At 41.9% G+C, this 26,055-nt stretch overlaps 1 protein-coding gene across 6 annotated transcripts in view; it reads right to left on the bottom strand.

The window, feature by feature from the left end:
* The window catches only part of LOC123762100 (beta-1,4-N-acetylgalactosaminyltransferase bre-4), a 174,947-nt gene extending 154,740 nt beyond the window's left edge, over positions 1-20,207 (bottom strand). For 2 of the 6 annotated variants that reach the window (XM_069300471.1, XM_045748427.2), the window contains exon 1: positions 20,087-20,198. Coding sequence is in view for 1 of the 6 variants with exons in the window: in XM_045748419.2 (XP_045604375.1) it covers positions 20,087-20,089 (3 nt within the window). In the remaining 5 variants the exon portion in view is untranslated. Of the gene's footprint in view, positions 1-20,086 lie in introns of all 6 variants that reach the window. The other 4 variants (XM_045748419.2, XM_069300486.1, XM_069300501.1 and 1 more) reach the window with 4 other exon arrangements.
* Positions 20,208-26,055: the final 5,848 nt, after the last annotated feature.

Below are 26,055 nucleotides of genomic sequence, written 5' to 3'. Positions count from 1 at the left end.
TATAACAACAACAACAACAACAGTCGTAGCACGCAGGCGAACATTTTTGTACAGGTTCGATCTCTGGACAGAAAGGATCGCCTGGGCACCGATCCTTTAATGTTGTTAAAGATTCGCTACCTGGAACAAAGTTCCAAGTAGCACGGGCTATGGTGAGCCCGTAGTGGATCCTTTAATGCTCTTCTCCCAGCTATAATTGGGCACCTGTTTGTGGATTAATTTGTGGGTTGTATTTCACGGAAAGGTAGAAGCGATGCTCAAATCCTAGATGGTAAATAATGAGCACTTGAGAGACAGTAACAGCAACTGTAACTATTGTGTAACAGCATTCGACTATACAGTTACAACTGAAGGAGGTTAACTGGTTGATAAGGACCGAACCAGCAGCGAGAGTACAGAAGGGCGAGGGTCTTCTTACAGGGTGTCCAGAGGGGAAAAGTGAACTAGAGGGGAAGATGGTGAAGGAGATGATGAGGTCCAGCATCCACAAGTGTGGAGAGGTCACCTCGAAGCTAACCTCGCTCGAGATGGAAAAACGGTGAGGAGAATGCAGGCTCCATACGGTTCAACAGGCACATGGCCATGAGGCTAAGATCAGCAACAACAACAAAAAAGGTAATGGTAACAAAGTACGGAGGCCAACCTGGAGAACCTGGAGGAAGCCAGGAACAAATGTGCTGGACTGTTCCATTGTGAATACACTTTACTTCCACTTCATAAAAAGTAATTGTGGGAAGGTGATTTGTTGGTCCCTCCAAAAACTACACCTGTCATATCTCTCTCTCTCTCTCTCTCTCTCTCTCTCTCTCTCTCTCTCTCTCTCTCTCTCCCCCCACATCAGCACGCCCACCCACTTTAAGTTACCCACCACGTCGACCCGTGAGTAATGTAAACTGACATAGTCAGTGGGCTCAGCTTAAAGCGTCCGGTGCGACCCTGGCTGCCTCCGTCTTCCCTTGATGAATAATTTATTACGGGAAGTCGGTGGTGCGTCAAAGGTTGTTGACACAATAACGGGTTCATGTTGCACAGTCATGCTGGTGTTGTTGACACACCGGGTTTAGTGATGCTTGCAACCCCCGTCCTCCACCACCACCACCCCCCCACTCCCTCAGCCTTCTACCCCTGTCAAGCCTTGACGATTTCAGGCGGAGACAGTCGACCAGCTGGACTCTTCGCCACAAGGGGGGGAAACCTGACATCATTTCCTCTGACAAGTTACACAAATGGAAGTCTATATTGAGGCCCCAGCACCCAGCCGCGCCCTCCTCTCCTCTCTCTCCGCCACTGTGAATAATTGAGCACGAGTCGTGGTGGTGGTGGGGTGGGGGGTGTGCAGCAGCAGGCGGTGGGCGGGCGGCCTGCGCCACCGAAAGCTCTTGACACATGTTGGGATGAAAGGCAACACTGAAGCGGCACAAGGGACTTCCCCAGCAAAGGATGGTACAACAGCTTCAACCACTCTTGCAGCAGAAGTTTCAACCACTCCTGCAGCAGAAGCTACAACCACTGCTGCAGCAGAAGTTTCAACCACTCCTGCAGCAGAAGCTACAACCACTGCTGCAGCAGAAGTTTCAACCGCTGCTGCAGCAGAAGCTACAACCACTGCTGCAGTAGACAAAAATATCAAATTTGCAACAGAAGCAACAAGAAATGTTGTAACATAAACAAATAGACTGATGTAACATGGACAAAGTTTCAAAAAACCAACCATTACTATTGCAACGAAAGCAACAACAAATACAGAAGCAGCAACTGCAGCAAAGTCAGAAGCACAACCTGGCTGTAGTGGACATGTGCGTCTGCAAGGCTGCTCCAAGCCCCTGCCTGTTAGACCAAGTCAAGCTTGGGCTGAGCCAGGGGGAGAAGATCTCACACAACTCCTCTACAGGCAAGAGCCAGGTAAGAACTGCACCAAATACAGAAGCAGCAACTGTATCACTAGTACCGAGACCTACCGCAGTAGCAACTATGGCAAGCAGCTACAGTGGCAAGCAACTTGTACATTAGCTGTAACAAGTATCTGCAACTCCCCAAAACAGCTGCAACAGCGAGCGTAACGGCATCAATAACTCGGGAGGGAACACACAACTACCATTGCACAACAGTAGTGCACATGAGCACTCCATCAATATCCAAGGGGCAGGCTCCATCAAGCATTTTACTCAACCGATAACAAAACCTGTCCAACCTTCCGAAATCATTGCCCGAAACGTCATGCGGTGGATAAGCGTTACCTTGAGGTGCTTCCGGGGCTTAGCGTCCCTCGGCCCGGTCGTCGACCAGGCCTCCTGGTTGCTGGACTGATCAACCAGGGCGTGGATTGTGAAGTTTCGTAGCTCATAAACTATTGAATAAATGTAAACACATTCATCCTGAACCAACCTGTCCTCGTACAAAGACCGTCGCTTTTCGCTCGTATGCGTTACATAAAGCTAGTAATTGTCGTACTAGAAAATGGAAGCGATGGCGAAAGTGACGTACTGTCCCGTTTTCTGTTTTGGGTCCTCTGGTAGGTTAGCATAAGGCCACTTTAAATTGACCGTTTTCTTGACGTTGGGAAACCTTAGGAGGCCGGGCTGCATGATCTATCTTGAGATGATTTCGGGGCTTAGCGACCCCGCGGCCAGGTCCTCGACCAGGCCTCCTTTTATGAAAAACACATCCCCAGGAAGCAGCCCCGTAGCAGCTGTCTAACTCCCAGCTACCTATTTACTGCTAGGTAACAGGGTCATCAGGGTGAAAGAAACTTTTTGTCCATTTGTCTCCGCCTCCACCGGGGATCGAACCCGGAACCTCAGAACTACGAATCCGAAGCGCTGCCCACCCAGCTGTCAGGCGCCCCCTGATCAGGTTAAAATGTACAGGTTTCGTAATTGGTTGCGTAAATGTTGATGAATCCCTTACCAAGTGATTACTGCTGGATTACTGTTGATGAATTACTGCTGATGTTGATGAATCCCTTACCAAGTGATTACTGCTGGATGAGCGAGGCCAGGGGAAGCGCTGCTTACTCAACATATTCCTCCTAAGTCGTATACAAATATCATAATTCTCAGAAAAGCTTTATCTGAGGCGGATCGTACGAGTACTCAACAGGGCACTAGACAAGTCAGCACAGCCCTGAGATAAGCTCAGAGAGGTCGAATATAAGTTTTGATGCAGCGTCTAAAAGTGCAGACGATGAGTCACAATAACGTGGCTGAAGTGTGTTGACCAGACCACACACTAGAAGGTGAAGGGACGACGAGGTTTCGGTCCGTCCTGGACCATTCTCAAATCGATTGTGAGAATGGTCCACAATCGACTTGAAAATGGTCCAGGACGGACCGAAACGTCGTCGTCCCTTCACCTTCTAGTGTGTGGTCTGGTCAACGTGTCTAAAAGTACTAAACATAAATACAGAATTTCTGACAAATTATGAATGCGAAATGTCTGGAAAAGCAACAAGAACACAAGATGTCTAGAAAACTATGATTACAAACTGTCTGGAAACCCAACTCGACTACAAAATACCTGGAAAACAACATAAATACAAAGTCCCTGGAAAACCAATATGAATACAAAAATGCCTGGAAAACTCTCCTGATGTCTGGAAAAAGACCAATTAAGACAAAGAAAGAGAAGGATATCGTAGTCACTATCGGCGTATCTTAAGTATACCGAGCAATGTCTTGCTGGGAGCGACACCAACAGAATGTTGGGTAACAAGAAGCTTCGAGTAGAGAGGACTACACTCCATATACTGACTATATAATACTGTGTTAGTTAGGCCTCACCTTTCACATCAAGTTATCACATGAGCCAGTAAGGGCTAGAGGAGTAAAACAACCCTGGAAACTCCCTGATAGGTAAACGGGTAACTCTAGTTCAACACACGCCGAAACTAAGTTTTCGGTGTGTGTTTAACAAGTTTTAACAAGTTTTAACACCTCCTAACCAGTTATAACAACCAATATAACAAGTTGTAACAACGTTCTAATACGTCATAAACACGTTAAGCCAAGATGTAACAACTATATTACAAGTTGTAACAAGCGGAAAATAGAGAGAGTTAGAGTTTGTGTTTCCAGGTAACTCACCGCCACCTCCACTATAGAACCCGTCCTCTCGTCTACTATGCTCCATTTTGAACACGCTGGACCAATCCGTTCAAAATACGATGTAACAGTAACAATTAAAAGCCCCATAAAGATGAAGTTTACTATGCACTGGCCTTGGTATGTTAGGTGGTTCGATTGGGCCGTACTTTTCTGTTCATGCCAAAACGTTACATTCTTTACGTAGTGGCAACTCAAGGTAGACGCTCCAAATTACCTTCCTGTCTACTCTCACTGGAGCCAGTTCTCAGGGTAAGGTGACTGAAAGGAGACACTAAACCCCCTTCAAACCACCTGGATAGTTTTCTTGATACTCGTGATGGTCTGAAAGCATACTGCGGATATTTTCAAGTCATAACTTTATTGCATTATAAATCGTTGGTTTAAAACATAAAAAAGGTTTATGCTTAACTCATTTTCTTTGAAACTGTCTGAAGAATCTGGTATTCTGTAAATAAAATTCTAGGGGCTACTCAAATACTTTTTTAATTTCATATTTCATGCTTAAAGAATAATACACTGTATTAACGTAATCAAACATAATGAAGCCTAGCCTAACCTAACCATGTATAGGGAGTACATAATAGCACAAATTACATAGTACTTTTGAGATGCTGAAGTAGTTTTGGGATGCTATTTCGATACCGATCCATGGGGTACTGCAAAATATATTTTGATAATGGTCTAGGAGGCCGTACAGTATATTTTGATACCACTCTATGGGGTTATCTTGAGATGATTTCGGGGCTTAGCTTCCCCGCGGCCCGGTCCTGGACCAGGCCTCCTGTTGTTACACATCCCCAGGAAGAAGCCCGTAGCAGCTGTCTAACTCCCAGATACCTATTTACTACTAGGTAACAGGGGGCATCAGAGTGAAAGAAACCCCTGCCCATTTGTTTCCGCCTCCACCGGGGATCGAACCCGGAACCTCAGGACTACGAATCCGAAGAGCTGTCCACTCAGCTGTCAGGCCCCCCTAACAGTGCTGCACAATATATTTTTATACTGGTTTTTTGGGTGCTGCACAATATATATATATATATATATATATATATATATATATATATATATATATATATATATATATATATATATATATATATATATATGTCGTACCTAGTAGCCAGAACGCACTTCTCAGCCTACTATGCAAGGCCCGATTTGCCTAATAAGCCAAGTTTTCATGAATTAATTGCTTTTCTACTACCTAACCTACCTAACCTAACCTAACTTTTTCGGCTACCTAACCTAACCTAACCTATAAAGATAGGTTAGGTTAGGTTAGGTAGGGTTGGTTAGGTTCGGTCATATATCTACGTTAATTTTAACTCCAATAAAAAAAATTACCTCATACATAATGAAATTGGCAGCTTTATCATTTCATAAGAAAAAAAAATAGAGAAAATATATTAATTCAGGAAAACTTGGCTTATTAGGCAAATCAGGCCTTGCATAGTAGGCCAAAAAGTGCGTTCTGGCTACTAGGTACGACATATATATATATATATATATATATATATATATATATATATATATATATATATATATATATATATATATATTGGTTCTTTGGGTGCTGCGCAATATTTTCGATACCAGACCATGGGGACGTTACAAAATATATTTCGATATCGGTCTATCGGGCGCTGCACAATGCAGTTCGATAAGAGATCCATAGGGCACTGTATAATATGCAGCTGGAGACAGTATTGGACTAAAGCTACTTGACTAAAGGTCAAGGAGGAAGACTGACGTATTACATTTTAAGAGAGCATGTTATGCATTGTCTGGTGTTCGTCTACCACTGCTCCACCCCCGTCCTCACACACACACACACACACATGCACTTGGGGAACAGGTTGTGGAAGCAAACTCTATTCATACTTTTAAAACTAAGTATGATAGGGAAATGGGACAGGAGTCATTGCTGTAAACAACCGATAGCTGGAAAGGCGGGATCCAAGAGTCAATGCTCGATCCTGCAAGCACAAATAGGTGAGTACAAATAGGTGAGTACGCAGGGCCGCCGGCGCCGAGCGGGCAGCCGGCGGCTGGGCGGACAGCACGCTGTACACGTGATTCTGTGGTCCCGGGTTCTATCCCGGGCGCCGGCGAGAAATGATGGGCAGAGTTTCTTTCACCCTGATGCTCCTGTTACCTAGCAGTAAATAGGTACCTGGGAGTTAGTCAGCTGTCACGGGTTGCTTCCTGAGGTGTGTGTGGTGTGGAGAAAAAAAATAATAGTAGTAGTAGAAACAGTTGATTGACAGTTGAGAGGCGGGCCGAAAGAGCAGAGTTCAACCCCCGCAAGCACAACTAGGTGAATACACACACACACACACACACACACACACACACACACACACACACACTCTCTCTCTCTCTCTCTCTCTCTCTCTCTCTCTCTCTCTCTCTCTATCTCCCCAACATCTCACCTCTCATCATTCTTTCCCCTTTCCTTCTTCTCCTCCTCCTCCCACCTCTCTCTTTCTAACAGAGAATATGTAAAATTACAAAAACCTGAAAGAGGTGATCAAAAGTGTTACCTCCGCCTCCAACTAACCACCTGGCAATCCCATATTACAGCTAATTACAGGCAAAGTATGATATTTTTTTAAATTTAGCATTATTAGCACAAAGTTGTATGATATGCCGAAAAAATAGGTTGAACCATAATGGTATTGCGAGATATATTGTGGGAATGAGTTTAGCGCTGCATCACATGGCACTGCTGTGTGCTTCCAATGACGATCCGCCCATGTCGGGCACGTTCCCAGCAGCAATTACTGTGATAAATTGGATGAAGATAAATTAGAGGCCGTAAGCATATGGCCTCTAACCTCGAATAGACAGACATTCTAATTTATTGAATAGATATCTTCTAATGCAAGGGATACAAGCATCAAATCTGGATGGTTTTTTATTAATAAGTATTTCGCGTGGGTAAATATTCAGTACGCTGTTCTCAACAGCGTATATTTCGCGTATATAAATATTCAGTACTGGCTGCATATTGCCACCGCGACAATCTTGAGGTTATCTTGAGATGATTTCGGGGCTTAGTGTCCCCGCGGCCCGGTCCTCGACCAAGCCTCCACCCCCAGGAAGCCGCCCGTGACATCTGACTAACTCCCAGGTACCTATTTTACTGCTAGGTAACAGGGGCATCAGGGTGAAGCATCACTCTGCCCATTGTTTCTTTCCGGCGCCCGGGATTGAACCCGGGACTACAGGATCACGCGTACAGTGTTCTGTCCGCTCAGCCACCGACTCCTCCAACAATAAATTAAGCACGCGGACCTTCAACAGCCAACTAGGCGTACAATATAGGAGACCCAAGGCAAAGAAAGAGAGAAAGACACGGCTGATATCTTCTCTGATCTAACGAGCTTTTCCTTAATTTCGTTAATGCCCGCCCGACCTCCTAAGGAGGATGGGCGACAGTCTAGTGCCTCCCAAGGGGCTCCTCTTGACACCTCACCTTCTCCTTCCTTGTGTCCCCATTGGCTGGCGGGCACGCTGGCAAATATCTGGCTAACGGGTCGAGGCTCGTGCTGTTAATTCACTATTCGTGACTGTGACGAGGATCAAATAAATGTTATTTGATGTTCACTCGTAATGGAGAAAGGTAATTGCAACTTATAATAATTAACATTTCTCCCAAGAGGCATCACCAACAGCAAACATATACTTTTAAACTTTTATATAAATGTTTTGATGGTAACAAGTCAAGAGAGGCATTAGCTGTCATATTATCTATGGTATATCCCGAAAATATATTTACGAACATTCATCCAAAAAATGCCACCAGCTCAGTACATATGTATTCAAAGATGGACATGCAAGTAGTGGTAGTCGTGCAGATGGTGGTGGAATTGTTGTGTACTGCAGGTGCTGGTGGGATTGTGGAGGGGGGTGCTGATGGTGATAATGGTGGCGGAAGTGTGGTGGTGGTGGTGGTGGTGGTGGTGGTGGTAGTGGTTGAGGTGAGGTTGTATAGGTGGTGGAATTGTGACGGAGAAAGTGGTGATGCTGGCAGTGATAGTCTCATTTGCTGGTTAAGCATCGATTGGATAAAACTCTGTATTTATCATAACATTAAATTAAACACAATATCGTGTGTGTGTTATATAGCCCTGTCTATGCTTTTAAAATATTTCTTAATATATTTTGAATCATTATTGATGCTCGTTTGGGAGAACCCATATCTTCTGAAAATACACTCATCACCACTGGCCACCCCTACACTTATCACTGATATATATATATATATATATATATATATATATATATATATATATATATATATATATATATATATATATATATATATATATATTTTTCATTACACAAAAAGGGTTACAACATTGGTTACATGCAGGGTACAAGGCAACTTGTCACAAGTTGTAGAGCTCCTCCAGCTCCTTAGATGGCGGGCAGGAACCATGGATGCAGTGAGCATTTCCTCTCTGGATCGCCACACTAAGGCGCTGAAAGAGAAAACTGGCAGCTCTAGGGTCTCTAGTTGTTTCAATTAGCTTGGACCCCAACTCCTTCAAAAAACTAGCAGCACTTTTACCCCAGGCACCAAGTGTCTCTCAGGCAATGGGGACAAAATTGTAGTGGTGCTCAAGGTCTCTGTATTTACGTGACTTGGCTGCTTCCCGGTGATTGGCAGCATCTCCTGCTTGTGTAGCACTGAAGTCAACATAGGTGTTGGCTAAAATTGAAACGCAAGTGTAGTCCCACACCAACTGCCTACCATTCTTCCAGGGGTTCACTGTGATTCCGTCTGGGCGACCGACAGGCTCATCAGAGTTGCGGGACATTAGGTAACGGGGCTCTCTCTCTGCTGGACAACCGGCTGTGGTAAGGCTTCTCTTAATAATGTGTGTGTATATATATATACATAGTGTTCCTGCCGCCATCTGAGGAGTTGGAGGAACTCGACAACTTATGATAATCATCTTTGTACCCTATATGTGATTCCTTTTTCGTAACAAGGTTTAAATATATATATATATATATATATATATATATATATATATATATATATATATATATATATATATATATATATATATATATATACATACACACACACAAAAGAATGGGGGTGGTAGGAGAAAACAATATTTAGTGTTCAGTGAGAATCCACAAGGTCTTCTCTGAATACTCCTTATTTTCTTCTCCGAGGCTATGGGTCCCCACATTTGCACTAGAGGTGGTACCCTCACAACCACCTCTATATATTATATATATATATATATGTCGTACCTAGTAGCCAGAACTCACTTTTTGGCCTACTATTCAAGGCCCGATTTGCCTAATAAGCCAAGTTTTCCTGAATTAATATATTTTCTCTAATTTTTTTCTTATGAAATGATAAAGCTACCCATTTCGTTATGTATGAGGTCAATTTTTTTTTATTGGAGTTAAAATTAACGTAGATATATGACCGAACCTAACCAACCCTACCTAACCTAACCTAACCTATCTTTATAGGTTAGGTTTGGTTAGGTAGCCGAAAAAGTTAGGTTAGGTTAGGTTAGGTAGGTTAGGTAGTCGAAAAACAATTAATTCATGAAAACTTGGCTTATTAGGCAAATCGGGCCTTGCATAGTAGGCTGAGAAGTGCGTTCTGGCTACTAGGTACGACATATATATATATATATATATATATATATATATATATATATATATATATATATATATATATATTTATTTATATATATATATATATATATATATATATATATATATATATATATATATATATATATATATATATTAAAAAAAAATCTCAAGGGATGAAGTAAACAATTATATAAACAGATAATTTACCTCCCCACCCCGCTGGCATGAGCACTTTCCCTTCTTTATAAAGTCATTATGTGACTCGAACATTTCTGTCGCCGGTCACAGGATCGGTACTGCGGTACACTGTAAACTAATTAAACTCCTTCATAACGAGAATGTGGACACTGCAGTGTCTTGAAGGCTCTCAGCTATGCGGAGTTCGCTTGCCGACACTGCAATCAAAACCGAGCACCTTCAGCACCTTTTCAAGAACAATCCGTGTAAACATTACGCGCACAAACCTCGAGACACACATTCCAGCATGCAGGCGATGAGTCACAATAACGTGGCTGAAATTTTTTTTAATTTTGCCCCGAGGGGCGAGTTTATTGGGCAGCGCCACTCATCTTGTGAGTAGACACACCGCCATAGCAGCACGTGGCTGAAATAGTTTGACCAGACCACACATTAGGTGAAGGGACGACGATGTTTCGGTCCGTCCTCGACCATTCTCAAGTCGATCAAATTCCAGTATGATAATAGCGGGCAGGTCAGCTTTGAGCATCTAAGCGGAACAGAGGCGTTGGCAAATAGAAGGTAGTCTCTCGCCCCACTAGTGAGTGTGATACGGTCTCCAATCTATGCAACCCGAGTTTGAGCCCTCATCTTTAACTCCCCGCCTTTGTTTACCCAGCAGTAACTGGATACCTGGTTGTAACCCGATTGGCGGGTCGTGTTCCAAAGAAAACACGGGCAAGGTTTATAAAAAGACTTGTGGTATGGGAGAGATCTTAAAGTGCTCACATGTACAGGTACAAAAAGTAAACTACCCACTGAGTAAAAGTAATAATCCGTCCTCTAGCCAAATACGTCACATTTGTTAACGAAACGGTCCCAAACCGCTAAAGATGAGACGCATTAGTAAAAATTCTCACACCGCAATATTGACGCTTTCCATGCATCGGCCTCGCTAGGCTTTTGTGGAATGCTTGGATTCGTAAAATTCCACTTAGGCAAAACAGTTCCCATTTTAACGGAGTGACAGACTGGGAGAACGTGCTGCAACGATAAGATGTTTATTGACGTAAAGGTACATGTATTCAAAATGCATTACAAACATAATGTTAGATTTACAGATAAGAGCTAGTACATACAATGCCTGAAGCCGTTAATACGCGCAGCGTTTCGGGACAAATTATATCAACACTTATGTTCCGTGCGTAATGAATCGTACAAATTTTGCTTTATTTATAAACGCTGCATTGTTTCATGGTGGTTAATTATAAAGGTGACAAATAATTACAATGGGTATTTGTGTGGTCTCTAAATAATTATATATTTGACGTAATTAACGTATTTATAGGCTTTGAAAGTGAAATTGATTTCGTTGTAGTCACAGTGAAAGATGTAGGTAAATACTTGGAGAGCCAGGTAGCAGATACTTGAGAAGGGTGAAATATAGCTGGGGCAAGGAGGAAATATAGGAAAGGTGAAATATATCTGGATAAGGACGCCTAGACCGGGCCGTGGGGTCGCTAAGCCCCGAAATCATCGCAAGGTAAGGTGAAATAGAGCAGGGCAAAGCTAAATATAGCAGGCCAAAGTGAAATATAGCTGGGCCTACCGAAAATTCCCATACCACGCCAAAATAAAGTTACTATGGGTTGGCCCATTATAATTCCAGGGCCCATTCTATGCCAGTCATTACGGGCAAATGACCGCCCCATTGTAACGGTGTTAGAGTGAAATTACCTTCAGTCGATCAAGTTATTTTAGATCGAATTATTCAACCTGCAGATCTGATAGCTCTGTTACCTCGTCGTTTTTAAATGAGACGGGAAGGTTAGGAGTAGGGGTGGGGCGGGATCTGGCGCGGGTGGGATTGGGGTTGGGGTGTGGTGGGGTTGGGGTGGGGGTTAGGGGTGTGGTGGGGGTTGGGGGTGTGGTGTGGGTTGGGGGTGTGGTGGGGTTGGGGTGTGGTGAAGGTAGTGGTGGTTGCCTACAGTTGCCTAACTCCCGGAAACCTAGACCTAGAGTCATAAAGAGTAATGTATTTCTTATAATACACACGTATTGACGTGACAATGTTATAGAGGTTCTTTTATAACTTTTTTTTAAGACCTCTATGCACGATTCACCAAGGTGTTCTTGCAGAGGTACTCAGGGTTTTGTTCTGGTTCACCTGTTTCTCAACAGAGGTCACTACTATTATTCGCTTGACCAATCTGAGTGAAGGTAACAGTGTTCATCTTATCGTTTAGCCAGTCACGTTGCCGGCTAAGCTGGACTGGCCTGAAAGACCAATCACGTACCTTTTATATCAGCTGATGTATATCAACAAAATGAGTTCACACATTCACTGAAAGGTTTATTGCACTTCTCGGTATTCCCAGAATATATTTTATTTTAGCCCTAAATTACGATCAGTAATAAAGTATGATTGCTGGTTGGCTAGTAAACTATTTTAGAGACCTTGTATCTCTCTCTCTAGTGGTTTAAATGTGGTTAGGGAGAATCACATTGAGGGACTAGTGGTGGAGTCATATACATCGAAATATGTAACTCATTTATCGGTGAAGATATACTTGAGACTTTACTGTAATCTTGGAGAATGTTCAGTAATAAAGTATACTTGCTAGTTGGTCAGTGTGTTACTGCCACAGTCTTAATAATCATCATACAAGTGACAGGCTTTAAGCTCAATCCTAAACAAATCGAGGTGTAAATGTTGGTAATGTAATAAGGGATTATTTAGAGGGGTTCAGTGGTAAGAGAAGGTCATATTAAATAAACAGATCCCGTGTTTAATTATTAACCAATTTCTTTGCAACTTAACCGCAACATAAATATATGACCTAACCTCGCCTGGAGCAATACTAGTCCTAATACATGCTATCATAGGCCTAATATAGTACATACTTGTGCAATACTATGCCCAGGAATATTTAAGTTTGTTTTTTAGCTTTATTTTTTCCGAACTCTATAAAACTAATAGCACCAAAAAAGTGGTTCACTGGTGGACCACCACTACATATTGGTAAAATGATAAAAATCATTTTGGAGCAATAAGGCGACTTGAATCGGCGTTCTGGTGATTCCCAGACAACTGCCTTAGCCCAATAATTCACGATAGGACAAAAGCTATTCAACCCGGAACTCTACTGAATTCACTTCGTTCCTGAGGCCCGAACCGGTGCCCAACTATGATTTAATGAACGGCCTACAGGTAATGGTGTTCACACTCTTACGCCCCGGCTCCTTCAGAGCACCATAACGCCGGTTCAAGTCACCTTACGGGCTCACCATAGCCCGTGCTACTTGGAATTTGTTCCGAGTAGCTGAATCTATAACAACAACAATCAAGTCACCTCATTTCCCAAAAAATAATTTTGTCATTGATATATCACATCATTTGTAACTTCTTTGTGATACATATAGGTATTTTCGACCAAACAGTTACTAATAGTACTTTCATTTCAGGAGGATGGGTTGCTTTTAAATTAGATGCACAAAGGCACCATTAAACTTGGCCTTCGTACACTTCGTTGAATATTTCACCCCAGAAATCACCTGCACTTCATCATAAGAAATCAATACCTGAGCCTTGCTATGCTCTTCAGTTTACTGAAAATTAAATGTATACTTACATCATCAATTAGGTGAAAATTTTCTTCAAAGTCAAAGACCACTTATCATATTTATTTCAAACAACGTATATTAATCAAACAAATGTGCTGACTTCGGTTTGTCAATCCTAGGTCTAATTTATTATCCTGTGCTCAACTTCATTTATTCTAATAAATTTACCATCAAACATTTAAGCTGTTAAATATAATTTTTTTAATTTATTACAATTCGTGAATCATCTATATAATTTATTGTTGTAAAATATAATACGTGTTATTTACTGTACCGTGCAGCTTGTAGACCAAGTAAGTCAAATGCACTGTACTGGGTACATCACAGCTTGTATCTAATGTATTACATCGTGTAGAATGTACACCATGGATCTAATATATTGTGCTGTATAGGACACCATGTTTATCTTAACCTATCACCCAATAATGCACTGACCCTCGCCTGGCCTAATAGTGACCTAAACCTAATTGTGTGATTAGCTTAGCCTAATTGTGTTGATCCTGTCCTGAATGATGCTGAGTGAGGGTACTTAACCTAGTGTAGTCTAATAGTGTGCTGAAGATAACCTAGCTTATTATTGTACTTAGCTTACCCTAGCCTAATAGTAAACTTTGCGTAAGATATTCTAGCTTAATAGTGTACTTCGCGAAAAATAGTCTAGCCTAATTGTATATTTGCGTAGCCTAGTCTTAACTAAATAATATACTTAGCGTAAGTTAATCTAGCCTAATAACATACTTAGCGACATGATAATGTTCCAGGAAGCACCGAAATGTCGTTTCCTCATTTTCAGAGTTGCGGGTTGGGCATCATCATACTTAGCGTATTTTAGTTTGTTTGATAGGGAATTAAGGTATGCTTAGGGGTGCCTTCTCGCCATGCCGTGGGGGATTGGTGCCCTGAAGCTACATAAATACCTTATAACCCCCCGAAGTGGCAAGCGGAGTTAGGGGACAAGAAGTAGCCTGATCTAGCCAAATAGTGTGCTTAGCGTAGCTGAGCCTAACAGTGTGCTCAACCTAGCTTAACAGGGTACATTATCCCCGAAAAAAAAATGTGGCAGTGATGGATCACTGTTCGGGTCTCGTATAGACTAATTTATTGTACTGCGTAGAATTCACGTTCACTTCGCTGTACCGTGCAAAACATTACATGCATGTCATATTATTTATTACAGATTTCACCATAATTCTCACCGACAAGTGATGCCATTATAATTTAACGTAGACTATATTTCATGCCGCATTTGCAATGTAACACTATTTAATATATTATCACAAGGTACCAATTCCACCACGCTATTTTTTCTTATCAAATTGGTGGGCACAAACCACACGAGTATAGCGAGCTATACTAACCTGAATACAGTTTATCATATTGACACTGCCACAATCGACTTGAGAATGGTCCAGGACGGACCGAAACGTCGTCGTCCCTTCACCTTCTAATGTGTAGTCTGGTCAACATTCTTCAGCCACGTTATTGTGACTCATCGCCTGCACCGTTTATCATATTTTAGTGTGAATGTCTTTTCACTGCACTACAGTATACTGAAAGCTCTGTATTGCAGTGTGACGAATAAGGTCCATAATCAACTGATTATAGTCAAAAGCTCTCAGTATTTCAAAACCCACGTACAGTCTTGTTGAGTACTAAAAACAAAAATAAGTTAGCATAAAGCAAGGCCGATTCTTTCAGACAGAAGGCTACATATCTGATTATCTAGACATACAACTACATAAAACAATCGTGCTTTGTGGTTACTAATTTTCCAATAATATATTACCTATAAAATTATTATCACATAACCCTGTATGCACTTAAAATTGTAGGATTGTGCATATCGAAAATTATATCCTCTACAGAATACTTAAAAATTTATATTTTACCAATTTAATTTCCATGTCATTCGCAAACTGAGAATACTATAATTTCGCTTGCTTATTTGTGAACGATAAAAATTACTCATGACCCACCTGGAGAGCTGCAATAAAAATATTTTGTATAATCCACACTTGTACCTTACACCATGAAATTTATAATATACATATATATATATATATATATATATATATATATATATATATATATATATATATATATATATATATATATATATATATATTGGTGTATACTGGCAGCAGGTTTTCTTTCAAACATGTCTCATTGAATATGACCCCATATTCTGTATTTACTATCTTTTGATTTAGGGCTTCTATCCCTCTAACTATTTTCTTAGCATCAGGGCTTAGCTGAAATAGGAGTTCTCCAAAACTCATTTTCGAAATTTCAAGGTGAAGAAAAGAAGTGAATTACTATAGAATGTATTACACTTATTTATACAATTTGCACAACGTTTCGAACCTCCATGGTTCATTCTCAAGTGAAAAGAATTTTCAGGTTTGGTTGATTTTATACCCGCACTGGATCAGGTGATAAGACAATAAAGGTGAAAACATGGGGGGATACATAAGGGATAAATGGGGGTGAAACATAAGAACATAAGAATAGAGGTAACTGCGGAAGACCTATTGGCCCATACGAGGCAGCTGCTAACTACATACAAAAATTAATCAAGTGTAATTGGCCTGTTATGTTGAACAGTGTCTTCTATGTTGGCATCGTTATGTTCTGGTCTTGTCCTTACTCTCATGGTAGGTAGAGTAAATAGTTCCGTGGTTTGGGTGTTCATGGTAGGTTGTTCTATTCTTATGTGAATTGCTTCAAGAATTTGTCATCTTCTTGCATCTTGGGTTTTGTCTATTATACAGGTATTTTTGTTCAACATTTCTCTTGTTAAGGTGATGTCATGGGCTTGTCTCATGTGATTCCAGGGGGCACCGGATTGAAGATGGCATGTCAAACGCCTCGTCAGCTTGGTCGACGTCATACCTATGTACTTAGACTGAAGGTTACATCCTTCGTGGGGGCAAGTGTACATGTATACAACGCTTTACTGCTGTAGAGGGTTCTCCGTCGGTTTCGGGCTGTTTTTGATAAGGAGTTCGGAAGTCTTCTTGGTTTTGTAGAATATTATCAGGTTTATGTTTTGGTTAGGAGTAATGCTTTTTACTCCTTTACGGATTATTTCTTTCATTATTCTTTCCTCTTTTATATGTTCACTGTACAGTTAGTATTCTTTCCTCTTTTATATGTTCACTGTATTGTACAGTGAACATATAAAAGAGCTAGTATTCTTTCCTCTTTTATATGTTCACTGTATTGTACAGTGAACATATAAAAGAGCTAGTATTCTTTCCTCTTTTATATGTTCACTGTACAGTGAACATATAAATTGAACGCTCACACGCGTAAAACTAATGTTATTTATTAGACCAAATAGGCCAGATTACCTGGCATACTAAACAATTACAACTTTAACTTTAAAACAATCAACTAAACTATAAAATACTCTCATTTTGACTCGTGTATCATCAGCGAAAACGACTGAAGGTTAGCCTAATAAATTGCAATCGTTTGTCATTTTAATCAAGCATTTGCAGGTAGAATTTTGCTAAATCGAACGAGCACTGCACTTCCCACTGGGGTTATGTAAATGGGGGGGGGGGACGTGATATGATTAAAGGTGTAGCAACCAGCATCGATTACTAACTATCACCCTTAGGTGCGACATCCATCAATCCAATAACTGCTCCAACACAAAACTGACATGTGCCAATAAGCTATCAACATCAAATCGCAACGCTGGAAAGCTAAACATATCACAGATCGAGCAATGGACGGCTTGCATTGTACCAATAAGGAAAAATGTGTGTGTTTTTGCACTTTCAAATTCGCAGAACACTTCTTAGTTCCGTAAGTAAACTTTTTGTCATCGAACGTGTAAATAATGGGTATGTTGTTACTCCTCCGCCTTGAACACATCCTGCGGGAAGATAATATTTGCAAAACACATGATACTGAAGAAGAAAGCAATTCAGACACACACACACACACACACCGGGAGAGCCGGTGGCTGAGTGGATAGCACGCGGGTCACGTGATCCTGTGGTCCCGGGTTTGATCCCGGGCGCCAGCGAAAAACGATGGGCAGAGTTTCTTTCCCCCTATGTTACCTGTTACCTAGCAGTAAATAGATACCTGGGAGTTAGTCAGCTGTCACGGGCTGCTTCCTGGTGTGTGTGGTGTGGGGAAAAAATAGTAGTAGAAACAGTTGATTGACAGTTGAGTGGCGGGCCGAAAGAGCAGAGCTCAACCCCCGCAAGCACAACTAGGTGAATACACACACACACAAGTACATAACAAGTACTTGGTACTTGCTGTACCCAGCCTGGACGATAGAGCGACAGTCTCGCTTCATGCAGGTCTATGTTCAATTCCCTGACACCATCTGAGTGGGCACCATTCCTTTCCTTCGTCCCACCTTAAACCCGTATCCGCACGCCCCTCCCAAGTGCTATATAGTCGTCATGACTTGGTGCTTTCTCCTGATAATTGTCTCAACTCCATGGTGGCTGGGTGGTGAGGTGTGAGGCTGGTGCTTTTGAAGTCGTGACTTCAAACGCAGTGAGAATAATACTTTTTTTTTCCTAACATTTAATTAGTATATTGTTAATATTAGATAATGTTATATAATATAATTTTGATTCATATATTTGAAATTTCGCACACAGAGTGGTAGACGGTTGGAACAAGTTCGGTGAGAAGGTGGTGGAGGCCAAAACCGTCAGTAGTTTCAAAGCGTTATATGACAAAGAGTGCTGGGAAGACGGGACACCACGAGCGTAGCTCTCATCCTGTAACTACACTTAGATAATTACACTTAGGTAATTACAACCTTAGCTCGCGAACCGAAAAAGGCAAGGTGAATCCTAACAATACACTATCCTGTACCGTTGTAATGTAGTCCATACCGTTGCACTGTACCCAATCCCTTTGTAATGTGACCTTAATCCAGTTGTACAGTAACGCATCTCGTAATGTGCCCCACTCCAATGTACTGTGCTCCATCCCGGTGTAATATGCACCATCTTGTACTGCGATCCATTCCGTTGTACATGTGTTTTCGTTGTACTGTACTCACATACCATTGTACTGTACCCACATACATTGTACTGCACCCACATACCATTGTACTGTACTTCACACGTCGTATTGTACACAATCTCGTAAATTGTACTGTACTTCATACCGTTTGTGTGCACCCCATATCATTCCATATCTTATACTGTACCCCATACTGTTGCACTGTACGATAGTAGTAGTGTACCCTATCCCATTGGAATGTACCTTATACCACTACACTGTTCCCTTTATAGTTGCAATGTGCATCATACAGGTATCATGTACCCCATAACGTTGTAGTGCACCCCCCCCCACCATGCCACTGTAATGTATCTCACGTTGTACTGTAACCCTATCTCTTTGCACCATGCCCCTTCAAATTGTACCGTATCACGTTATTTTTCTTGTACTCCATTACTCCATACCGTTCAAATGTACCTCATACCGTCGTACTGTATCCCATACAACTGTACTATAACCCACTCCGCTTTTATACTGTACCTCATCCTGTTGTGTTGTACTTCACCCCCTATTGTACTCTACCCAATCGCATTTTGCTGTATCCCATACCGTTATAATGTACCTCATTTGTGTTGACTGTACCCTCCATTCCGTCGTGATGTACAAATATAGTTATACAATAACACAGCCTGTCCCTGCCCTGTTTTAATGGCCTCTGCCCAGTAAAATACACCACAAAAGATGCTTACGCTGTTGTTGTTTAAGATTCGCTACTTGCAACAAAAATCTTCAAGCAGCACGGGCTATGGTGAGCCCGTAGTTAGATGCTTACGCCAGGCAGAACCACCTGCGCAATAACACGCATCATTACACGTGCATAATACTGGACCATCCGGGGACACAAGCTACAAGAATATTTTTCCTTGTCATGACGTCTTTTCCATGTGTAGGCGGTTGGCAGCTCCGTCGAAATATAAGGCTATCAAATTTCCACATCCAGAGACAAGTTACACCAAGGCTAAGCCTATCAAATTTCCGTAATATTGCATAACATTGCAAGAAGGGTTGCAATTTATATAACGAGGATTTGGTATATATTTGTTTAAATTTGTTGTAAAGCAGGGGAGTGGAAGGTGACCTACGAGGTGTTCTCAACAGTTGGTCAAACAGGCAGCGACCAGTCATTAAGTTGAAGTAATCTGAAGTTTACCCCCTGAGTCAACTCTTGAAGGATGAGCAGCAGGTCATGCTGGAGCTCCCACGCGTCTCACCTGTCACCACCACACTGCCTCCACCACCTCCTTATAGCAACCTTAAACCAAACTAAAACATCTCATTTAACATCAATTATTTCAGATGAATTATCGTTTACATCTGCGAGCGGGTATAATTTTTGGGGGATTTTTTTATATTTTTCTCTGGGCTCTGTATATCATCTGGGCTCGCAGCATCCTCACTGCCCAGCAGACGACGTAACTTTCACCCGTGTGTTAACACACTTAGCGTTGATATTCCTCGTGTCTTGCAGGCCTTACAGATAGATGCAACACTTATGTACTCACCATGACAAGCTGGAGGTGATGTTGATTCAAATAATGACAAAATTAGGACATTTTCCAGGAGAAAAGTACTTCCCGCACGCACACCAGCCTTGAGCCAAGGTACACTGGCGGCCGCTAGAGGGCGAGGGTCCAGGACCCTCTCACACGCGCGCCGTTTAAAACTCTTAGGTTACCGCATCTTCCAGCCCCGCTCTTGTGCCAGGTAAGTTACGGGCTCACCATACTCCGTGCTACTTGGAACTTGTTCCGAGTAGCTGAATCTATAACAACAACAACGCTATCTTCATGAAATCTTTTGCATGGGGGCGAGTAACAAAGTCAGTAGACTGACAGATGTTGTCACAGCTCGAATGTGATTTGGCTGCAAGTACATCTGGCAGTTTGGCTTGTATGGGTATCTAGATGATGTGAAATATAAAGTGTGGGGACTTAGAAAGGGAAACAAGCTAGAGCATTACATTTTTTAGGGTAAACAAAAAAATATGTCGGGTCAAAGTAGTACGCTCGTTCGTTCTCGAGTCACAATCATGAATTCCGGGTTCGAATCACGGTTGGCACGGAAATGATCGGTCGCCTTTCCTATCACCTTATGCACCTGTTCACCTAGCAGTAAATAGGTACCCACAGGTTAGTCAGCTTCTTGAGGGGTTTGCATTCTGGTAAGGGTCAGTAATTAGACCCTGAGGGGGACCTCGATACAAGTCTAACATGTACTGTATGTATAAACTGGTTGTCTGTCCTCGATACAATGAATTAATGATTTAAATTTAAAAATCTGAGCCAGCTTTAGATGCCGATATACGTATGTAAAAGATAAAATATCTCTTTGTATGAGGTTGGAGGCGAGACACTTGAGGCTCTAGCCTTACCCAACTTTGCAGGGTGAATGGTCTGCGGCACGGGACAGACATAGGCTGGTCAAGGTCGGTCCTGTTGGTCCTACCAATAGGGGGGGAGAGGGTCTGTTCTAATATTGACCCTCCCACGTTATTGATGAAAGGTGGCTAGCAGACTCAATAGATTTCTTGCGTTTTCTGAAGAAAGAGGAAGAGTGGGTCGAGAAGGAAGGTGAAGGGGAGAGGAAGGGATATTCGAAGAGATAAGGGATGTTTGAACCGAGTGAAGTTGAGAGTGGAGATTGAGGGAGAGGGGGAGATGTTGGGGGAGAAAGGTGGTGTGGGTGGGAGAGGGTGTAGAGGGGTAGGAGACAGGGAGAGAGAGGGGGGGGGGGGGTCTCGGGGCAGACAGCTAGTGAGGCAGAAATAGGAAGAGGGCAGATAGGGAAAGAGAGATGAGACACAGAGAGGGGGGAATTGGGAAGTGGGGAAGAGAGAACTGGGTGCAGCCAAGTAACCCCCACCCCCTCCAGTCCATCTATACATACAAGAGCAAATGTCAATTCATTGTTTGTGTGTATCTGCTCCAGGCGTCTGGCCCGACACTCGAGACAAGCCTCGCCCATTTTTCAGACATGAAGCATGTAGGAAGGGGGTGGGGGTTAGGGGAGTGTCATGAACCAGTCACAGTCGGTTCCAGTGCCATATACTTTTAAGAAATATCGGCATCTAAAGCAACCCCACTTGTGCGATTTTCATGTAGTCGAAAATAGTTTTGTCCGTAGACTTATTTTAGTTCTTCGTTATACTGTATAACTTTTCTGAGATAGAGGGGTGGGGGTGAAATGGCGGAGAGAGAGAATGATATGGGTGCTTGAAGAAAAGGAAATGAGAATGAGGAGAGATGGGATGTTTGATGAGATGGAAGGAAAATCAGAGAAAGGGGGGAATATTTGAAGAAAGGGAAAGAGAGAGGTGGAATGTGGAAAGGGAAGTGAGAGAATGGGAGATAGAGGGGAAAAGGTGATGCTAAGGAGAAAGGTGGAGAGGGGAATAGACAAAGATATGAGAGAGTGGGAGAGCGACACGGGTACAGCCGGGTATCCACTCTTAAGAGATCAAACCAAACTTACGAGCCAAGAAATGACAAACAAATTTATTATTAAATGCTAAAATATTTGAAATACTTGCACTGTATCCATATTTCGCTTTTAGTAGATAACGGTTGAAATGTAAGAGTTTGCGACTTAAAACCGTAAACGACAACAACTATTATCTTATTAAAACCAATGTTAAAAACTATATTATAATTAACAAAGTCCTACCTCCAATGTATCATAATAGTGTTAATACTTAGAAGTTGCTGTGTGAGAATTATGTTAATAGCTGTGAATGTAACTACAAGGTGTGCAGATTTAAATTAATAAAGGTAAAAAATTATACTGATATCTCACTAAAACCTTTTGTGCCTTCTGTAATTTTTTTGGCGCTACTGCTCACAAGAACGAGTACTCACCTAGTTGTGCTTACGGGGGGTTAAGGCTTTGGTTTTTTGGTTCCTTTGGGCTACAATGCAACGAGTGTAGGGTGAACTCTACATTAGTCGCCTCCTGCGGCAACAAAAAACTACATGCGCTTATAACATATATATACACTACGTATCTTCACGGCAAATATATCATTTTTAGCTTCAAATATATTATGAAGAAATTTAAGTAGTTCTAAATATTTGAATTCAATTAATGGATTTTGTATAACTTAGTTCATTTATTATACACACACAATGATCCTTTGCATAAGTGGCAGTAGAACTTGAATATTCATTTCCGGTGGAGACAGGAGGACGGCTCTGACATTGAAAACGTAAATAGCTTCTACACTTTATACTCTGTTGCTATATACGTTACAACGACAGACTTAGGCTAACGAGTTTAGTAATGAGTACGCGATTGAATCGAAGACTGAGAGGAGGGGGGGGGGGGATTCAGGAGTTAAGTTCAGTCCTTTCTGCTTTAAATACAGGCGGGACTTTGTATATCACATACAAAGTCCCGCCAATATATCACGACCAATCCTGGGTGATGTTTCTCCAACTTGTAGTCCTTATCAAGTCAATCAATTGACGAAGTTGGAGAAAGTTCAGAAGTATGCCACCAGATTAGTCGTAGAACTCACAGGTACGAATTATAAGGCTAAAAAAAAAAATTAAACCTTACGTTGGTGGTAGACAGAGAAGTTCGGGGAGATATGATTACCGCGTATAAAATTGTAGGGGGAATTGACAAGCCACACAAGAATTGACCATTTAGCACGGGCAGTATTCAAACAAGGGAGCACATTAGGAAACTGAGTACCCAAATAAGCGACAGAGATATTAGTAAATTTTGTTTTTCAATGTCAGAGTAGTTAACAGATGGAATGCATTAGGAAGTGATGTGGTGGAGGCTGACTCCATACACAGTTTCAAATGCAGATGTGATTAGAGCCCAACAGGCTCAGGAACCTATATACCTATTGATTGACATTTGAGAGACGGAACCAAAGAGTCGAAGCTCAACCTCCGCAAGAACACTTTGGTGCGTACAACCAAGTGAGTAACCTGAGCATTATTCCAACTGCCTGTTGTGGGCCACTTCATAAATCACTTGATATAATATATGTATGTATGTATGACCTGGACAATCTGAGCCTCGAACCGCTGACCACATTTAGCCAGCCCCGTGATCCACCAGTAACAGTAGCCCCCCCTCCCCCCCCACGGATCCAACAGAAACCCTAGCCGACACCCCACCCCTCGGTGACAAAAGCACACCCATAGCCCTACTTGTCTCTGTCACTTCGTAACCTGACAGACAGGTATTGCACGAGCAGGAGGTCGATCAACAACTATGACACAAGGAGATGGCGCACGTAGCCTAACTCCGCCCGAAAACCACGATAACCCTCAGGAACTATACAAACCACAATTTACACACACATGGCAGCTACATGGATTTGGTATTTCTTTCTTTCGATTTCGATGATCTTTCATTCTCAGGAGGAGGATAAAACAGGCAATTTCTTACACGGCAAATACCACAGTAAGGCAAACAAACTTACGTAAGGCGCCGCAGGTACCAAGAGGTTAAACAAAAGCCTCACGCGGCCTCCAAGTCCCAACCATAGTAAGATATTCCGAGTACCCAAAACTACAATAATTTCTTTTGAAAACAATTTCGAGAGCAGTTTTTGTAAGAGTTTTTATAAGAAGAGCACACAGCATTTATATACCTTGCAATTTCCAACATATTTAATAAAAAAAGCACATGATGCAAGATTAAATTATAGCAACCGCATTAGCAATATGGAAGCTACTCCATATTCCAATAATCCAATATGCACTAATTACATCAATACGCTCCCAAGAACGTCCACGTAATAATAATAATAGGCAGGTACCCCATTTACCCCCCCCCCCCCCCGCAACATCATCCCATGCGTTCCACAAACTGTTAATAACATCCCAGAGATGTCAAGCACTGTCCTGTCGATCAAATTACGAGCAGCCTGGATCTACAAACAGGGGGTCAGGTGGACGGGAATACAAGACCGCTAAATCACAGCAGCAAATTACGGGCTATTCATGCCCGTGCCCCCTCTTGGGTGGCTTAATTAATCAATCAATCGGCGGCAACCAGGGACCCGGGCACACCAAGATGTTACACGACCAAAGGTCTCACTCACTCCAAACATCTACCACCTGCGGGTTACTCGTGCTCGTGTCACCTCTTGTTGTGCCTTAATATTCGTCAGTAGCAACCAGTCTCACTCAATAGGTAGTTAAAAACAACACTTGGAATGCACGCCGAACCAGACGTTGCCATCTCTTCTGCTACCAGCATTCACCAGTAACACGTCACTATGGTTCCATCTGTCACCGTCGACATCACCAATCTCTGCAACCAAGTTATCTCAAATATACATCTAAAACTACCATACTATGTTTGTGTCATTGTACTACAGTTATAAAATATATAATGGTATTTAATCGCAGTGGATCAACCTACAAAGCTCGCCGACATCATGAAAATCAATGGGTACAAAGTCAGATGCTATGAGCCATAAAGTAACAGACTAAACAAACGTACAGTCAAATATGTCCTTCACATTAGTAAAGAGGACATCCAAGCACAACTTCAAGCAGATGAACTTCCGATCTGCAATCAAGAAATGTATATGTACAATAGAGAGCACAGAGTGATACAGGCTTAACCATACTTACCTTCTTAGATGCATTTCAGACATTGTCAAATGATAAAACTTCTTCTTAGATGCACTTCAGACATTGTCAAATGATGATAACTGTGAGAGGGATCATGACTAAAATAAATGTTCTTCCTACATTTTAGCAAAAACAGCTAGTATAATTTTCTCCTACACCAATATGAAATACAGTAGTGCACTGAAATATTAACACAGCACAGTCCTTTCCCCTCCGCCCCCAATCACCCAACAACAAACTTTGCAGTTACTAAATGCACCCGTCACTAACCACCTTGCACACACGTCATTCCACTCACGTTGTACTCTAAACTAAGTACAAATCACATCTCCAAACTCATAAATGGCATTGAAAATGCAATAGAAAATAAACTGGACCAACTCTTTTAATATTTTATAACAACAAATCGAACTAATCCCCGACACTGACTCAACACACACCACATCCACACCTATAGACAATAAAATCCAAACAAACTACAGTACCACCAATGGCACAGACATGAGCTGGGATGAAACTGATATATTGGACAGAGTAATAAATAAATACTTAGCACAGCAAACCCAATCCATCCCCGCGTCACTTGCCACATAACAGCCACAGAAAATAAAAATAAGAAACTCACAGCTGTCGGACTAAGCCAACAACCCGCCACTCATCACACTGAAAAAATAAAAAACTACACACCCCGCCGCTGTGCCAATGAACAAGAAATACAGACGCAGTCACAACCAAACGTATTAAATGACTCCGTTGACCTTCATGATGTGGAACGCTAAAAGCATCTAAACAACATTCACGGAATTAAAACAATTCCTTTACTCATAACCAGACCATTACCGAATAGTTTAAAACTACCCGCATAGAGACAG

This window comes from Procambarus clarkii, chromosome 5, assembly GCF_040958095.1.
Source record: "Procambarus clarkii isolate CNS0578487 chromosome 5, FALCON_Pclarkii_2.0, whole genome shotgun sequence".
NCBI classification, from domain to species: domain Eukaryota; kingdom Metazoa; phylum Arthropoda; class Malacostraca; order Decapoda; family Cambaridae; genus Procambarus; species Procambarus clarkii.
This window is presented reverse-complemented; position numbering and strand designations above follow the sequence as displayed.